The 18,751-nt window shown below is 38.7% G+C and overlaps 1 protein-coding gene across 1 annotated transcript in view; it reads left to right on the top strand.

Annotated features, from left to right (window-relative positions):
- LOC117253861 (NLR family CARD domain-containing protein 3-like) overlaps positions 1-18,751 on the top strand; it is a 30,042-nt gene that overhangs the window by 95 nt on the left and 11,196 nt on the right. The window contains exons 2-6 of the mRNA XM_033621649.2: positions 11,278-11,436; positions 12,025-12,153; positions 13,808-13,936; positions 15,591-15,719; positions 17,374-17,502. Of these exons, the coding sequence (XP_033477540.2) occupies positions 11,309-11,436; positions 12,025-12,153; positions 13,808-13,936; positions 15,591-15,719; positions 17,374-17,502 (644 nt within the window). The 5' untranslated portion in view covers positions 11,278-11,308. The remainder of the gene's footprint in view (positions 1-11,277; positions 11,437-12,024; positions 12,154-13,807; positions 13,937-15,590; positions 15,720-17,373; positions 17,503-18,751) is intronic.

Below are 18,751 nucleotides of genomic sequence, written 5' to 3'. Positions count from 1 at the left end.
TGAAATAATGACTACTCTCATTTTTGATTCATCTGCTTTATTTTTTACTCTGATTAAATGTCTAGTCTGTTATAGAGGAGCGGGGTCGAGCTCGGCCTGTGTTGTTCACCGTGCTCAGCCGCACCCTTCTCACTTCTAACCTCAAAATGGAGACCTACTGACTGTTCCTCACATCTTACGTTCAGTTTAGAAACTTCCAGTGGGTAAATTAAGCTGGTTTTGTTATTTTTCTTTACCGCACTGTTTTATAATTATTGTAACAACGCCCCAAAGGCGCGGTGAAATTGGTTTAATTTTCGACATTCGCTTGTTTTTTCTGTTCCTAACCTTAATAGCGTCATGAAAACCGCACCAATTACACCCAGGCTGGTATTATTTTGTAGAGACAAGTAAGCCAGAAATTTCACAGTTCTCATTAACTCACCAACCTCAGTGGTTGTGGCGAAAACTCAAAGGAACAACGCTGAATATCCTTCCGAGTACGGAGCAGCAGCCGGAGCGCTTAGGGACCGTCGTAAAATTGCAATCTCTGTATTTTCAGTTTGGACAATCCAAAAAAACCCCCAAAGAACAACAACAACAACAACAACAACAACAAAAAAAAAAACAACAACAACACACAAATCCTGTCATGACCTGGGGTCTGTATCACGAAGCGAGATCAACCTTTTCTGGGTTACCCAGACCTATCCTGGGTTGACTAACCCTAACAATGGCAATCAGGATAATCGGTATCACTATGCTGAATATCAACTCGGTAACTCAACCCAGGGTTGCTTTATCAAGAGCCGTGAACGCGCACGCAGCGGACCAATCACAATCATGAGAGAAGCGCAGCGTCACTGAGCGTCCTCACAGAGCGCCATATGTGAGGGAAAAAACAGTATTTCTTGTGAGGATCAGAGATTAATTCTACTAAAATATGAGGAGGAGAAAAGCAACATTACAGAAAAGGCCAACACCGTGGCAGCTGCAGGAGGAGGAAACATGCGTGGCAATGCATAACGGGATAAATAATGTTTAGTTTTAGTTTAGATTAGTTTATTTGCACATAATGTTAAAAACAGACAGGATAAAATTTACAAGATTAAAAAAAGAAAAGTGCCGGAGAAGCCACTAAAAGCTTATCAAAGAAATTCCCCTGTCAAAACATCAATTAAATCACGTAATAGAGAAGAAAAAAAACAGGTAAGGAAAGAAGAAATAGAGGAGGAGAGAGGGAAAAATCAAGACAAAACAAGGTAAAAAATAAAATGATGTGTATGTTAAATTACTCATCACTGGTTCAAGTAGCTACAGTACCTGTACCTGTACATCTGACACTGATCACACCCTTGAATCCCATGAAATCAATGCTGAGCAGACGAGTTGCGTGTATTACAATTATCGTCTAACATCATTGTGTCTGATAAATTGGTCTTCTTTGTCATAACGTTATATACGCTACAATAAAGCTTAAAGCTGACACCAAATTGATAGTCTGAATAAAATCATCCTGATATTGAGCTGTGTTAGAAATTAACAGCTGCGCAAAAATATACCTAGTCTCCCTCTTTAAAAAAACAAGAAGGAAAATCCCTCAAACACCATGAAGTGTAGACATGATGGGCTACTTTCCACATTTCCAGCAGCAAACCTGTCAATTAGGCCCATTATCTTTAACAGGGATCATTTCCTCCAACAAAAAAAATGTTGGCACTAATTAATGGTGCTATTAAGTGTCTGCAAATGATCAGTTTCTTTCTGAAGTGGTGGGATGAAATTTTGACTTCTTTCCACTCTTTTTTGAACAATCTTTTCATTGTCTGTTGTTGTTGCTTTCTCTTCTTTTTTAATGTTCACAATAAACTTTCAAATCAAAATCAATCAAATTAATTAAACTTCCCGTCATGACTGGGCTGCATTTCTCTCAGCGGAGTCATTTTTTTCCGAACAGCTGATTGGCCAGTGGGTGGTGCTTTTTATAGGATCAGATTCAACCCTGAACTTACCCTGCTCCGGAGCAGGATAGCCGTTCAGAGTAAGTTACAATGGTGATCTACCCCGATAAGAACTGAACCGGCTTTGTGAGACCGAAAACCCAGGGTTAACCCTGAAGTTACCTCGCTAAGACAAAATCCTGCTTCGTGATACAGGCCCCAGAAGGCTAAGAGTCTCACAGCATATTATTATTATTAATACTTTTACTCTGGTACAGGTATATACCAATGGTGGCTGCTGGTCTTTCAAGGAGGGGAAGCTCATTTTCGGCCTACATCATAAAATGTGTCCGTTTATTTATACGTAAATTCTACCCTCTGGGGCTGCTGCGCGAGGCTAGTGTGACCGCCTGTGAGTGTTTTGGGTCGGTGGAGGGGCTCACAGCAGCACTCGCTGCTCGTTGGGGACAGTAACTGCAGAGCGACAGAAGTCAGAGTCTCCAAATACAAGTACAGTCTCCAATAACACCAGAAAAAGATGCTAGGTTTGTCGCTAGTTGTTTTTAACAAAGAAATAGTCACTAAGAGGATTGGAAAAGTCTCCAGATCAACTCGGAACAACGGAATGAAACTTGAAAAAATGCTCCGGTGGTGGTTTATATTTCAAGATCGCTGATTTGCTTATTTCGCTGTCAGTCAAAAAGGGATTCAACCTCAGACAGATCATTCAATCATCATGCAGAAGCCCAGCGTCCAGGCCAGCCAAGGCCAGCCCACTGCCCCATAGACCCCCAGAGACGCTGAGCATCCGATGAGCGGGACAAAACCGAGCATTTATCCAATGACTGTCTAGTTTCGCTGCAGTGGAACAACCCACTCTATGCTTCCCCATTGAAGTCTTTGGACGCTGAGCTTCCACTGTTCAATGCACTGTGATGCTATGGGAATGAATGAGAAGAAAGTCGCGTCAGTGACCTGTGAAAAGTAGCTGATTCTGAACAAAAGTTGAACCCGTTCTAGCGCATATTTAGTCAATGAAATGTAAACACAACAGTACATATTTGACCACTTATTTTTTGACATTTTACGGGAAGCTGAGCTTCCCTTGCAGTTTTAGAGCAGTCGCCACTGGTATATACCATGTACAATAATCCCATTTTAATATTAAAGGAGCTATATGTAAGAAATTTAATGCAAATAGTCATAAAATCCTCCTAATATGTCACAAAGACTAAGAAAATGTTCATATAACATACTGATCTCACTGACAACAATAGTACAGCCAGAATATTTTCATCTAAAAAATTTTTTTGCAGTCTGCACATCATGTTTATGTTTTGAATTTGTGTTTTGGCCTGTTGCGCCACCCACCGCCGTCTACTAGTCACACAGTCAGTAGACTCTCAGCATCAGTTACAGTTACAACTGAGCTACAGCAGCACGGCAAGCAGCATTAGCAGTGTCCCAGTACATTTGGCCACATTCTTACATACACCACCTTTAAAAAATGTAATCCATATTTTCTTTCCACCATTTTTATTTTATTAAAAAAAAATAGCCTATTGAATGTCTTAATTGTATATCTCACTTTTATTTTGTAATAAGTCACTGGTATTTCAACCTTTCAATACCAACATACTTCTCTGTTTGTAAGGTCAGTATTGATCTGTCACAACCATTTTTATCCGTAAAAACATTTAAAAATATCCCAGAAAAAATGAGTGTTATGAGCATTATTTATGAGTATTTCTCAATTTTATTTTGAAATAGCTCACAGGAATTTCAGCCTTTCAACACTAAATTACTTTTCATCGGCTTTTAAGGTCAATTATCATCTTTCACAAACATTTTTTTCAGAAAAACATTTAAAAATATCCCAGAACAGAGGAACATGTCCGAATCCAGCTAAAGGGAAACACAGATGTTCATTTCTCCTTTCCGTTATTTTGTCAGATAATTATACTAACAATCCGAGCCTATCTGTGTGAAAAAAATGCACTTTTAGTGGACGTATTTTGACATTTGAAATGCCGTTGTTGATGCTGTCTGAGTGCCCTATTATTTAATATAGCGCACGTTCACGAGCTGCAGGCAGGTCAGCCCTAGCTTCATACTGGAGAAATGTCAAATATTGAACATCCTATCACTCATTTAAAAGTAGATCAGAAAATAGGGCCCAGGTTGAAAAAAACATTAGTTCCCCTTTAAGAATAACCTAGATTTAAGAAGTGAATTGTTAAAAATGGCATAAAAACTGGATTAAAGTTAGTTTTTTAAGAGCCGTACTGACAGAAAATGAGAGACGCCACGCCATCACAATATCACTAAAGATTCACATCAGGGTGAGGACAGATAAGAGATTAATCTAAAGTGTATCGCTCCTAAGTTTTATATTTGTTTTTGAATTAAACATCTAGTTAAAAATTTGAACATTACTGTTCAAATAATCTGTGAGCACCTTAAGGTTATTTTGCAACAATGCAAAAGTGTTCAAACTGAACCCGCTCTCCCCTACTCTGTCATAAGAAAAGCCACCCAGTATCTGTAAATAATATTACAGACTTACTTTTTTACTTAAAAAAAAAAAAAGTATAATTATTTTCATTGAATGAGTGAGGGTATGCATCCAATACATTCCATGTTTCAATGTTAACTTATCATCACATATCTTAATAAATCAAGTTAGCAACTATACAGTCACAATTGCAAGTTGCAATTGTCATTACAGATAACATTTCATCCCTACTCATATACATACATACTCAATACATATTTATCAGACACCCACACTCACCCACACAGCCACAGACATACAGACACACAGACACATAGACACAAAGACACACAAGGGCAACAAACAAGACAGAACTGACACAAGACACAGGGTTCCTTTGATTCATGCAGGCTTGATGTGGTGATCCTGCAGCCTCCCCCAGTCTACAGAGCTTCATAAACTGAGCTCCATATTTTGTTAAATTGCTTCTCTCTGTTACTGTCCTCCGACATTGTCCTTTCAATGCTCAAATGATATTTCATTACTGCTTTCCAATTTTGAAGTGTAGGTGCTTCTTTGGGCTCTAGTTTCGCAGACCGGGCGAGGCAGGGGCGCAGCGCACTTGCGCTTCGCCAAATGGGTGTGGCCAGGCGGATTTTGCAAGTTTGGCACACCGTGCGCGCTGGCGCAGCTGCTCGTCTGTCCCACCTCTGTCCCACCTACCTGCGCAAGTCGGAAAGAGGGAGGAGAGAAGGCGTGGAGTGGGTTTTACACACATCACACCAATCAAATGAGCCCCTCTCCTCGCCCTTAAATGCGCTGCGCGAAGGTGTAATGAGAGTGTACTCAATTCGCCATGGCAGAAGAGAGCAGCAGCGTCAGACAGCCAAACTTCTCCCAGGAGGAAACTGATGTTTTGGTCCGGGAGGTCTGCTCGCAGTGTCCGAATATACGGAACTGCGAGCAGACCTTCACGGGCTGATGATGCAAAGGTAGCCTGGGAGGAGGTCACCACAACTGTAAATCAATGTTGCATTTCTCTCGTGCGCACATGCGCTCTCTCTTTCTCTCTCGCAGTCTCACTCTGTTTCTTTTCTTTTGACTTTTCTAAGATGACAGATGCTGAATATATACTCCCTATCTGATGCTGTGGCTGTTTGTAGTTGGCTGAGAGGGATGTGAACTCATTAGTTTGCAGCTGTGTTAATCAAATCAAGTTGGGTTTCCATTACGCGTGCCAAACGGTGCCAATCCCCTTTGATCTGACATCAGATGTGACGGGACAGTCGATATAGAGATACATTTATGTGCTGATTGCAGATAGTTGTATTGCATAGTGGTTTTGTGGCTATTTATTGCATCGTTAATGTGCCTGATATTCTGGAAACCTGCCTGTGAGGTTTTGGTGAAGTGTGCGCACTGCCCACCAGTCAGCCAAACTTCGGCTTACACCGGCTGCGCTCCCCCTGCGCTGACAGTAGACCTGGTTTCAGATGGCGAGCTTTTAGCGCACCTTGGGCGAAGCCTTTTGGCACGAAACTGTCACTGCGCCAAGCTGGATCTGTCGACACCTCCCCCTGCTGCGTCGCCACACCCATCTCAGCGCACCTCGGTCTGCCAAACTACCAACCTGAGCATGCCTCGGGTTGCGCTGCTCGACACAAGCTCTGCGCAGGGTTCGCCACCCTGCGCCACCCTGCGCTGCGCCGGGAAACTAGAGCCCCTTATTTTTCCAATTTTGCAGTATAAGCTTTTTGTAAACTATTGATGAGAAAAGAATTTGCCAGCCAGTTGGATACCTTACTTTCTCCACATTTTGGAAGATACAAGTTGTTGAAAATACCACCTTGGTGTTACAAGTTGTAGACATCCATCTTTCAATATTCTCCCAAGTCTTTGTAGTTTCCTCGCAATACCAGAAGGCATGGATGAGGGAGTCACTCTGGGTGTGACATTTTAAACATCTATCTGAGGAGCTACTATCAAACTTATGAATTTTGTCTCTACTATAGTATACTCTTGTCATTAATTTGTACTGAATTAAGTGTACATTTTCATTAGTGGTGATTTTATATGTGAGTTGTAGGCATTCCTTCCATTTTTATTTGCATCTACCATACCAAGGTCTTTATTCTATTTATTATATATATTTTGATTGTGATATACAGCACCTATTAATCTCCCCTATCTCAGTTGAAACCCTATTCCCAAGATTAAAATTACATGTTATCCAGTTTTTCAGTTGCAAGTACTTGAAAAATTCAGTGTCTTTTAGTTTATATTTATTCTTTTGTTCGGGAAATGAAAGTACTGACTCATGATTCATAATATCTGATAATTTCTGGATTCCGCCTGTTATCCATGTCTCCCATTGTAGTTGTTCATTTTGAATAGTTAATGATGGATTGTTCCAGATTGGTATTTGTTTGGGGATTTCTATTTCTTGATTAAGTATTTTTTTCACCCTCTTCCAAGCATTTAATGTACTATTAATTATGAAATTTGCTATTTTAGTTTTATGCTTGGGAAAAAGTGCTAAGAGTAAACTATTAGGCTGTAATTGATCATTTTCAATATCTATCCAGGGTTCGGAAGATTCAGATCTCCCTCTTCTCGAGGATAATACAGTAGTTTTCTCTTAATTCTTAGTTTTATTACCCCAGATAAAGGAAGTAAGGAGTGAATTTATTTCTTTAAAGAAGGATTTTGGTGCGGTAATGGGTATTGTTTGAAATACATATAGGAATTTTGGCAGCCACATCATTTTGAAAAGGTTTATTCTTCCTATTAAATTAATCTAATTAATCTTGCTTAAAATCTTTAATTAATGGGAGAAAATTGTCTTTATATAACTGTGATTTTTCTGCACTGATATAAAACCCGAGGTATTTAATATTCTTTGTTTGCACTTTAAATTGTTTTACGTTTTCCAAGTTATTTATACTTTTGTCTAATATCAATAATTCCGTTTTTCCTACATTCATTTTATAGCCTGATAACTTTGAAAATTCTGTAATAATGTCCATTACATATGGGATGGAGGAGTTTATATCATTCAAGTACAGTAATAAATCATCAGCAAATAGACTAAGTTTATATTGCTTCTTACCAATAGTGATACCACTGATATTTTCTGTCTGTCTGATTTTTTGTGCTAAAGGTTCGATAGCAAGTGCAAACAAAGAGGGTGATAAAGGGCATCCTTGAGCTGTGTCTCTACTTAAAGGATAACTTCGGTATTTTTCAACCTGGGCCCTATTTCCCCATGTGTATGTGTGCGTATGATTCATAGGTACAACTCGTTCTAAAATTGGTTCAGTATTGAGGGAGGCGGATGCAACCGGGAGCCGCGAAACGACCTAAAACGGTAACGGGGGCAAATGCGTCCCGTATAAGTTTGCGCATTAAAAGTGCTTTTTATCGCCACTGACCTGCATCCGCCTCCCTCAATACTGAACCAATTTAAGAACGAGTTGTACCCATGAATCATTCGCACACATACACATGGGGAAATAGAGCCCAGGTTGAAAAATACCTAAGTTATCCTTTAAGGGAAAGGGTTCTGAGAGATTTCCATTTGTGAATACTTGTGCCTTTGGTGACTTATAATGTTTTTATCATATTAATACATTTTAGTGGAAAGTCAAAGACTTCTAATACTTTATACAGATAGGACCATTCAATTCGGTCAAAGGCTATCTCCGCATCCACTGCCAGTAATGTTAAATCTTTCTTGTGCTTTTTTGCATATTGTATTAAAGATAAGCATGTTCTGGTATTGGTTTTTAGGTCTCTGTTTTGTATGAATCCGGTTTGATTGTGATGAATAATTTTTGGTAAAATTTTTGTTAATCTATTATTTAAGGCTTTAGTAAGAATTTTTTTATCGCAGTTGATTAAACTACTAGGTCTAAAATCAAAAGGCCTATCACCTTACCTACCTGGCTTTTGGGATCACGGAGATAGTGGCAAGGTACATTGCTTGTGGAAGAGTTTGATTTTTTTGAGCTGAATTTATCACATCCATTAAAAGAAAATTTATGTTTGTCCAAAATGTTGAGTAAAACTCTAGGGGGAGGCCATTCATGTCTGGTGCTTTTTATAAGGGAGAATTGTTAATAGCTGATTTAATTTCTATAAAACTTGCTGGGTGTCACATATAGGTCTTGATATTCAGCCGGTGTAGTTGTTGTCTTAATGGCCAAAACTCAGTCTGCCTTGAACGAAGCTGTGCAGACATATCCGGCACCACTCTGAGATTGCTCCCCTCTTGTTTCTCTCAGGTCATTTCCAAAATCTGCAGTTTCTTCTGAAAATGATGTAATCTGATTATTATTAATTTTGCATTGTCTTTAGTTGGTCCAACACGGTGCGCTCTTTCAAAATCCTCTTCCTTAAGAGTTATGCTCCATTTCTCCTCCAAGAATTTAACAAAGAAGGCAATCATTGGCATTTCATTTTCTTCTCTCTCCGGAACATTCAGGAGTCTCAAATATTTTGTTGATGTCTGTTTTCCAACTGATCGATATACTCAGTAGCGTGCTGAAGTTTCCTCTCCAGCTCATAGACGCGACTTTCCTGGGAGCCTAACTTAACTCCTTGGTCATGCATTTCGCCGATCAAGCTCTCCACTTTAGTGTCGAGAGCATCCACTCCCTAAACTACGGAGTTCAACAGTGTGTTGGTTTAGGAGTTTGTCCAGTTTCAATTCTATTTCATCAAATCTGGCATTGTAGCTGGGTTCTCCCCCTGAAGTTTGCATTTTTGTTTGCTTCCTTGTATGCATCGATTGCACGCAGTTACGTATCTGGTAGTTTCAACTAGTCAACTTACTTTGTTTACAGATCAAGGTGTGGTGAAAAAGGTTGATGAATGAAAATTATTCAATGAGTTTTAATCCATTGTTTGACACGCCGGCATCTTGCTGAGGTGACGCTGTCGCTTGAAGAGCTGCTTCCTGGCAGATCTCGCACCATGCGTAGCTGCCGCGGGACTTTAGACACAAGGAAGTCGGGAGGTTACCGGTATTTTGAAGTGTGTGTTCCTTCACTTTTATAAGGAAATATCCAGGTAAACACTGCCAAGATAAATAAATAGTCACTTGTGCCTATAGATAAGAGTGTAACTATGCTGTAAGCTAAAACTGACAGAGGACGATCTTGTATTTTTGCCAATGTCTGTAGGTCTGTTAAATGTGTTCTATTTAAGCAATATCACACTCGATGTCATGATGTTGTACTGTATATTGTCACGGCTGTATTGTCTTCTGGCCTGCGGCCTCGTGCCTATGACCGAATCACAGCCGTGACGATATACAGTACAACATCACGACCTCGAGTGTGATATTGCTTTTATACAACAGTTCAGCAACAACTTAAACAGCAATGCTGAGTAGTGAAATGTTAATAAAAGGTGATGAAATAAATTATTTAAGTATGTTATGTAGCTCCGCAAAAAAAAACAGTTCCCCTAGTCTGTTGCCAGGCATTCTCGGAACCCATCGGCTGTATTCGGCATCTGACTTCCGGCAGATGACGAATACAGCCTCTGGGGGCAGACCCCTGATTTTTTGGCATTCTGGTTTGATTTGGGCGGAGGAGGCGAATTTCCGTTTCCGACTTCCGTTTAAATATATAGTAAATATGCTGAACCATTGAGATGGATTCAGAGTTTGCAGTGACGCCAATTATGTTCCACCTCGTTAGTACACCGCACGGACCGTTTCACCTGGCAACAACTGCAGCCGGCTCAAACGTGATTGATCAATATCACGCAGACTACAAATTGCCGACAACCGGAAACCAGGGCTCTTCCGCTCTTCTTCCGGAGGCAAGATCTCCGGGGTTTGCCTACAGACTCTACATTCACTGAATGTAGAGTCTGTATATAGAGACTAGTTGCCAGGCAACGCGGCACACACGCCAGGAACTCACAAGCTACTTTGTATTTACATTGATCTGCAACTGTGTAACTTCGTCCAGTTCGGCTGATGAAACGTTGGCAAACCTGGATGTTGGCACGGCCGGATTCAGCTTCCTCGTCCTCTCCTGACAACCACTCATAATTTAATTCAAATGTAATTTTGGGGAAAATATCTATCTTCTTGGTGTAATGCTAGTGTCAGTTTATGTCAGTGTAGCGAGTGTGACAGTTGGTTAATTAACGGTTTATATTTATACCACCTGTGAGCGGAGTGGTTTTACTGTTACATGTCCCAGTGATGTTATACTCTATATCAGCACTCATGGAATGCCTCTCGTCCAATCAAATTACTCGGTCGGAACTAACTGTTGTATAAATGTGTTTATACAACAGTTAGTTCCGACTGATGATTTGAACAATTTATAGGAGTTCATGTAAAAGTATTCCAGTTGTTCATGAATGTACACTGACTGTGAATTAACACTTTTTCATGTAAAGTGACTGTGTGTTATGTGGCTCAAGAAGTGTACTAATTTGTGTTTATTTTTTTATTTATTTTTACTCAGGACTGAGCCACTACTGTTGTCTTTAGATACCATTGTTGCATTGATAGCACCTTTTGATGATGCTGACACTGTTGCTAATACGGTTTAGAGATAAGTGATAGTATTAAGCTCTTGTAAGGTAAAGTGTTGTACGACATATTTGTTTCATTTTTGAAAAGCAAGTCTAAAGCTATTTTTTTTGTTTTGTTTGTTGTCTCAAAATTAAATAAATTAAAGCTGCTGATTTCTTTCAGTTGGGGAATAAAGACCCACAAAAAGTAGTTTATCTGTGTCAGGTCTCCTCATTTTATGACCAAGCTACATATATGAATGTACTGACTTCTTTATACTGTGTTTGTGTGTGTGTGTGTGTGTGTGTGTGTGTGTGTGTGTGCAGTGTCACTGGTTTACCTCTCAGATTTGAGAAGATGAGTGACTTGAAGGAAGAGGAGGACAGATCAGAGACTCCAGTGTCCAGCTGTCCGTCTTTGAAGAGTGACGAATCCAAAGATCATTCCCCATTCTTCAGTAATGAACCTGGACCCTCAGACACAAAGTAAGAGACCTGAAGATGTTTTCATACATGATGTGTTGTTTTATTCAGTCACTGGGGATGTACCAATCAAGTTCCTCTGTCTCCACACCTAAAACACTATGTTTTTAGGCTGTTGGTCAGTGCTTCCGGATATCTGTCTGTCAGCTGTCCAAATCTTGTGAATACAATATATCAAGAACTCCCTGAAGAAATTTCTTAAAATTTGACTGAAACGTCCACTTGGACTCAAGGATGAACTGAAAAGATTTTGGTGGTCATGGGTCATTGTCACTGATTATGCAGTGATGTTACAGAGTGGAGCCTTTCATACTGATGATCTTTAGTAACACAGTAGAGTACAGTAAAGTTTTAAGTGTTGGAGAATAAACTATTGAAATCATCTGAGGTTGTGTTCAGTAAATCAGCCTCAAACATGTAGATGTAGAAACTCTTCACTCCCTCAAATAAACATGTTTCCAGCTGTAGGTAAACTGTTCAGAGATGCAGATGGAGAAGGAATCATCAAATCTTGACCATGTGTCATGTTAATGTTACCTCTGTTCTTTACAAGGTCTAATGATATGTGTAAATCATTTGTTGTTTCCACAGACAGAGAGCAGAGTCTCCAGTGTCCAGCTGCCTGTCTATGAAGAGTGACCGGTCTATGGACAGACCTATAACCTTCAGTAATGAACCTGCACCCTCAGACACAAAGAGTCATTGGAGACAGTTTCAACTGTAAGTTGGCCTGAAGATGTGTTCAGTGTTCAAATTCAATGTATTTTAATATTTTTCAGTTCAGAGAATCAAAATATGTGAAGAGGGAATGGAAATGTGTACAAACAGCCTGCTGATTAAGGTGGTCAAAGGTCACTGTGACCTTGTGTCTGTCTTATTCTCCTCAACGCGATATCGCAAGAACACTTTGAGGGAATTTCATCAGATTTGGCACAAACTTCCACTTGGACTCAAGGATGAACAGATTCAATTTATGGGGTCAAAGGTCAAGGTCACTGTGGCTTAGTCCTTAGCATTCTCATGAATGTCATATCTTGATAACACCCTCAGGAAATTTCTTCAAATTTGGCAAATTCAATAATGAACTGATTAGAATTTGTTTGTCAAAATTCAAGGTCACTGTGGCCGATAAAGACATGTTTTTGGCCATAATTTATTAATTCATACAGTGGTTATGACTAACTTTCCCACAAATGTCCAACAGGATAAAATGGAACAGAGGGGGGGACGTTTGGTCAGATACTAAATTGGTGACACTACTCATGGGTGTTCACCTTGAAACTGTGCTGATTGTATCGATCCTTTGTGCTGCCACATTGAAGATGTATGTAAAGCATCCATGTTTTGGAAGATGTATCTTTTTTGCAGCAACATCCATATTTGAAACATTGCCTACTGTCATGGCTACATATGAAACTCGACTGGTTTACGGAGGCGTACAACTACGAGGCATTCATTTTAGTTTGGCCCTGATCAGAGTATTTTACATTTGGATATCTACTGATGCAGAGTCCGACCTGATACTTATATTTACCTAAATGTTGATTAAATGCGTATCTGACACATTGTAATAACAGCTGTAGCTGCTGAATCTGACACACCTCAGTGCTACTTGATCCAAACACTGGTTCAAGGTACAAAGTTCGGCTTTATTGTCACTTATATAATACATGATTTCACAATGAAATTCTTTTAGGCTGCACCCTCAGAACAAGTATTAGCAGATATTCAAATATCTAATTAAAATAGATGTTACCATGATTAGACAATGAAAAACAAAACAAATTATATAAGAATTTCACTAAAGGGAGAAATAAGGAGAAAAAGGAAATTATATTTACAAGGATATACAGACATACACTTACATTATGTGTACACAAAAAACAATTACAATCTGAAGATCCTGGTTCAAAACTATTAGGTTGATAAGCTTCACTTATTGATTTGATATGAATAAAAGTTCAACTTGAAGACTGTGACTCCTGAAATTGACATGATCAGTTAAGGAAAAAAAGGTCTCACTCTTATGGAGTTGTTGGAGCGACAGAAACACTCTGATTGTTCAGTGATGTTACAGAGTGGAGCTTCCTCTCACATAGATGATCTTTAGAAACACAGTAGAGTACAGTAAGTTGTAAGTGTTTGTGAAAAAACTATAGAAATGATTTGAACACAAGTTCATTAAATCAGCCTCAAACATGTAGATGTAGAAACTCTTCACTCTCTCAAATAAACATGTTTCCAGCTGTAGGTAAACTGTTCAGAGATGCAGATGGAGAAGGAATCATCAAATCTTGACCATGTGTCATGTTAATGTTACCTCTGTTCTTTACAAGGTCTAATGATATGTGTAAAACATTTGTTGTTTCCACAGACAGAGAGCAGAGTCTCCAGTGTCCAGCTGCCTGTCTATGAAGAGTGACCGGTCTATGGACAGACCTATAACCTTCAGTAATGAACCTGCACCCTCAGACACAAAGAGTCATTGGAGACAGTTTCAACTGTAAGTTGGCCTGAAGATGTGTTCAGTGTTCAAATTCAATGTATTTTAATATTTTTCAGTTCAGAGAATCAAAATATGTGAAGAGGGAATGGAAATGTGTACAAACAGCCTGCTGATTAAGGTGGTCAAAGGTCACTGTGACCTTGTGTCTGTCTTATTCTCCTCAACGCGATATCGCAAGAACACTTTGAGGGAATTTCATCAGATTTGGCACAAACTTCCACTTGGACTCAAGGATGAACAGATTCAATTTATGGGGTCAAAGGTCAAGGTCACTGTGGCTTAGTCCTTAGCATTCTCATGAATGTCATATCTTGATAACACCCTCAGGAAATTTCTTCAAATTTGGCAAATTCAATAATGAACTGATTAGAATTTGTTTGTCAAAATTCAAGGTCACTGTGGCCGATAAAGACATGTTTTTGGCCATAATTTATTAATTCATACAGTGGTTATGACTAACTTTCCCACAAATGTCCAACAGGATAAAATGGAACAGAGGGGGGGACGTTTGGTCAGATACTAAATTGGTGACACTACTCATGGGTGTTCACCTTGAAACTGTGCTGATTGTATCGATCCTTTGTGCTGCCACATTGAAGATGTATGTAAAGCATCCATGTTTTGGAAGATGTATCTTTTTTGCAGCAACATCCATATTTGAAACATTGCCTACTGTCATGGCTACATATGAAACTCGACTGGTTTACGGAGGCGTACAACTACGAGGCATTCATTTTAGTTTGGCCCTGATCAGAGTATTTTACATTTGGATATCTACTGATGCAGAGTCCGACCTGATACTTATATTTACCTAAATGTTGATTAAATGCGTATCTGACACATTGTAATAACAGCTGTAGCTGCTGAATCTGACACACCTCAGTGCTACTTGATCCAAACACTGGTTCAAGGTACAAAGTTCGGCTTTATTGTCACTTATATAATACATGATTTCACAATGAAATTCTTTTAGGCTGCACCCTCAGAACAAGTATTAGCAGATATTCAAATATCTAATTAAAATAGATGTTACCATGATTAGACAATGAAAAACAAAACAAATTATATAAGAATTTCACTAAAGGGAGAAATAAGGAGAAAAAGGAAATTATATTTACAAGGATATACAGACATACACTTACATTATGTGTACACAAAAAACAATTACAATCTGAAGATCCTGGTTCAAAACTATTAGGTTGATAAGCTTCACTTATTGATTTGATATGAATAAAAGTTCAACTTGAAGACTGTGACTCCTGAAATTGACATGATCAGTTAAGGAAAAAAAGGTCTCACTCTTATGGAGTTGTTGGAGCGACAGAAACACTCTGATTGTTCAGTGATGTTACAGAGTGGAGCTTCCTCTCACATAGATGATCTTTAGAAACACAGTAGAGTACAGTAAGTTGTAAGTGTTTGTGAAAAAACTATAGAAATGATTTGAACACAAGTTCATTAAATCAGCCTCAAACATGTAGATGTAGAAACTCTTCACTCTCTCAAATAAACATGTTTCCAGCTGTAGGTAAACTGTTCAGAGATGCAGATGGAGAAGGAATCATCAAATCTTGACCATGTGTCATGTTAATGTTACCTCTGTTCTTTACAAGGTCTAATGATATGTGTAAAACATTTGTTGTTTCCACAGACAGAGAGCAGAGTCTCCAGTGTCCAGCTGCCTGTCTATGAAGAGTGACCGGTCTATGGACAGACCTATAACCTTCAGTAATGAACCTGCACCCTCAGACACAAAGAGTCATTGGAGACAGTTTCAACTGTAAGTTGGCCTGAAGATGTGTTCAGTGTTCAAATTCAATGTATTTTAATATTTTTCAGTTCAGAGAATCAAAATATGTGAAGAGGGAATGGAAATGTGTACAAACAGCCTGCTGATTAAGGTGGTCAAAGGTCACTGTGACCTTGTGTCTGTCTTATTCTCCTCAACGCGATATCGCAAGAACACTTTGAGGGAATTTCATCAGATTTGGCACAAACTTCCACTTGGACTCAAGGATGAACAGATTCAATTTATGGGGTCAAAGGTCAAGGTCACTGTGGCTTAGTCCTTAGCATTCTCATGAATGTCATATCTTGATAACACCCTCAGGAAATTTCTTCAAATTTGGCAAATTCAATAATGAACTGATTAGAATTTGTTTGTCAAAATTCAAGGTCACTGTGGCCGATAAAGACATGTTTTTGGCCATAATTTATTAATTCATACAGTGGTTATGACTAACTTTCCCACAAATGTCCAACAGGATAAAATGGAACAGAGGGGGGGACGTTTGGTCAGATACTAAATTGGTGACACTACTCATGGGTGTTCACCTTGAAACTGTGCTGATTGTATCGATCCTTTGTGCTGCCACATTGAAGATGTATGTAAAGCATCCATGTTTTGGAAGATGTATCTTTTTTGCAGCAACATCCATATTTGAAACATTGCCTACTGTCATGGCTACATATGAAACTCGACTGGTTTACGGAGGCGTACAACTACGAGGCATTCATTTTAGTTTGGCCCTGATCAGAGTATTTTACATTTGGATATCTACTGATGCAGAGTCCGACCTGATACTTATATTTACCTAAATGTTGATTAAATGCGTATCTGACACATTGTAATAACAGCTGTAGCTGCTGAATCTGACACACCTCAGTGCTACTTGATCCAAACACTGGTTCAAGGTACAAAGTTCGGCTTTATTGTCACTTATATAATACATGATTTCACAATGAAATTCTTTTAGGCTGCACCCTCAGAACAAGTATTAGCAGATATTCAAATATCTAATTAAAATAGATGTTACCATGATTAGACAATGAAAAACAAAACAAATTATATAAGAATTTCACTAAAGGGAGAAATAAGGAGAAAAAGGAAATTATATTTACAAGGATATACAGACATACACTTACATTATGTGTACACAAAAAACAATTACAATCTGAAGATCCTGGTTCAAAACTATTAGGTTGATAAGCTTCACTTATTGATTTGATATGAATAAAAGTTCAACTTGAAGACTGTGACTCCTGAAATTGACATGATCAGTTAAGGAAAAAAAGGTCTCACTCTTATGGAGTTGTTGGAGCGACAGAAACACTCTGATTGTTCAGTGATGTTACAGAGTGGAGCTTCCTCTCACATAGATGATCTTTAGAAACACAGTAGAGTACAGTAAGTTGTAAGTGTTTGTGAAAAAACTATAGAAATGATTTGAACACAAGTTCATTAAATCAGCCTCAAACATGTAGATGTAGAAACTCTTCACTCTCTCAAATAAACATGTTTCCAGCTGTAGGTAAACTGTTCAGAGATGCAGATGGAGAAGGAATCATCAAATCTTGACCATGTGTCATGTTAATGTTACCTCTGTTCTTTACAAGGTCTAATGATATGTGTAAATCATTTGTTGTTTCCACAGACAGAGAGCAGAGTCTCCAGTGTCCAGCTGCCTGTCTATGAAGAGTGACCGGTCTATGGACAGACCTATAACCTTCAGTAATGAACCTGCACCCTCAGACACAAAGAGTCATTGGAGACAGTTTCAACTGTAAGTTGGCCTGAAGATGTGTTCAGTGTTCAAATTCAATGTATTTTAATATTTTTCAGTTCAGAGAATCAAAATATGTGAAGAGGGAATGGAAATGTGTACAAACAGCCTGCTGATTAAGGTGGTCAAAGGTCACTGTGACCTTGTGTCTGTCTTATTCTCCTCAACGCGATATCGCAAGAACACTTTGAGGGAATTTCATCAGATTTGGCACAAACTTCCACTTGGACTCAAGGATGAACAGATTCAATTTATGGGGTCAAAGGTCAAGGTCACTGTGGCTTAGTCCTTAGCATTCTCATGAATGTCATATCTTGATAACACCCTCAGGAAATTTCTTCAAATTTGGCAAATTCAATAATGAACTGATTAGAATTTGTTTGTCAAAATTCAAGGTCACTGTGGCCGATAAAGACATGTTTTTGGCCATAATTTATTAATTCATACAGTGGTTATGACTAACTTTCCCACAAATGTCCAACAGGATAAAATGGAACAGAGGGGGGGACGTTTGGTCAGATACTAAATTGGTGACACTACTCATGGGTGTTCACCTTGAAACTGTGCTGATTGTATCGATCCTTTGTGCTGCCACATTGAAGATGTATGTAAAGCATCCATGTTTTGGAAGATGTATCTTTTTTGCAGCAACATCCATATTTGAAACATTGCCTACTGTCATGGCTACATATGAAACTCGACTGGTTTACGGAGGCGTACAACTACGAGGCATTCATTTTAGTTTGGCCCTGATCAGAGTATTTTACATTTGGATATCTACTGATGCAGAGTCCGACCTGATACTTATATTTACCTAAATGTTGATTAAATGCGTATCTGACACATTGTAATAACAGCTGTAGCTGCTGAATCTGACACACCTCAGTGCTACTTGATCCAAACACTGGTTCAAGGTACAAAGTTCGGCTTTATTGTCACTTATATAATACATGATTTCACAATGAAATTCTTTTAGGCTGCACCCTCAGAACAAGTATTAGCAGATATTCAAATATCTAATTAAAATAGATGTTACCATGATTAGACAATGAAAAACAAAACAAATTATATAAGAATTTCACTAAAGGGAGAAATAAGGAGAAAAAGGAAATTATATTTACAAGGATATACAGACATACACTTACATTATGTGTACACAAAAAACAATTACAATCTGAAGATCCTGGTTCAAAACTATTAGGTTGATAAGCTTCACTTATTGATTTGATATGAATAAAAGTTCAACTTG

The sequence above is a fragment of the Epinephelus lanceolatus genome, chromosome 6, assembly GCF_041903045.1.
Source record: "Epinephelus lanceolatus isolate andai-2023 chromosome 6, ASM4190304v1, whole genome shotgun sequence".
NCBI lineage: Eukaryota > Metazoa > Chordata > Actinopteri > Perciformes > Serranidae > Epinephelus > Epinephelus lanceolatus.
This window is presented reverse-complemented; position numbering and strand designations above follow the sequence as displayed.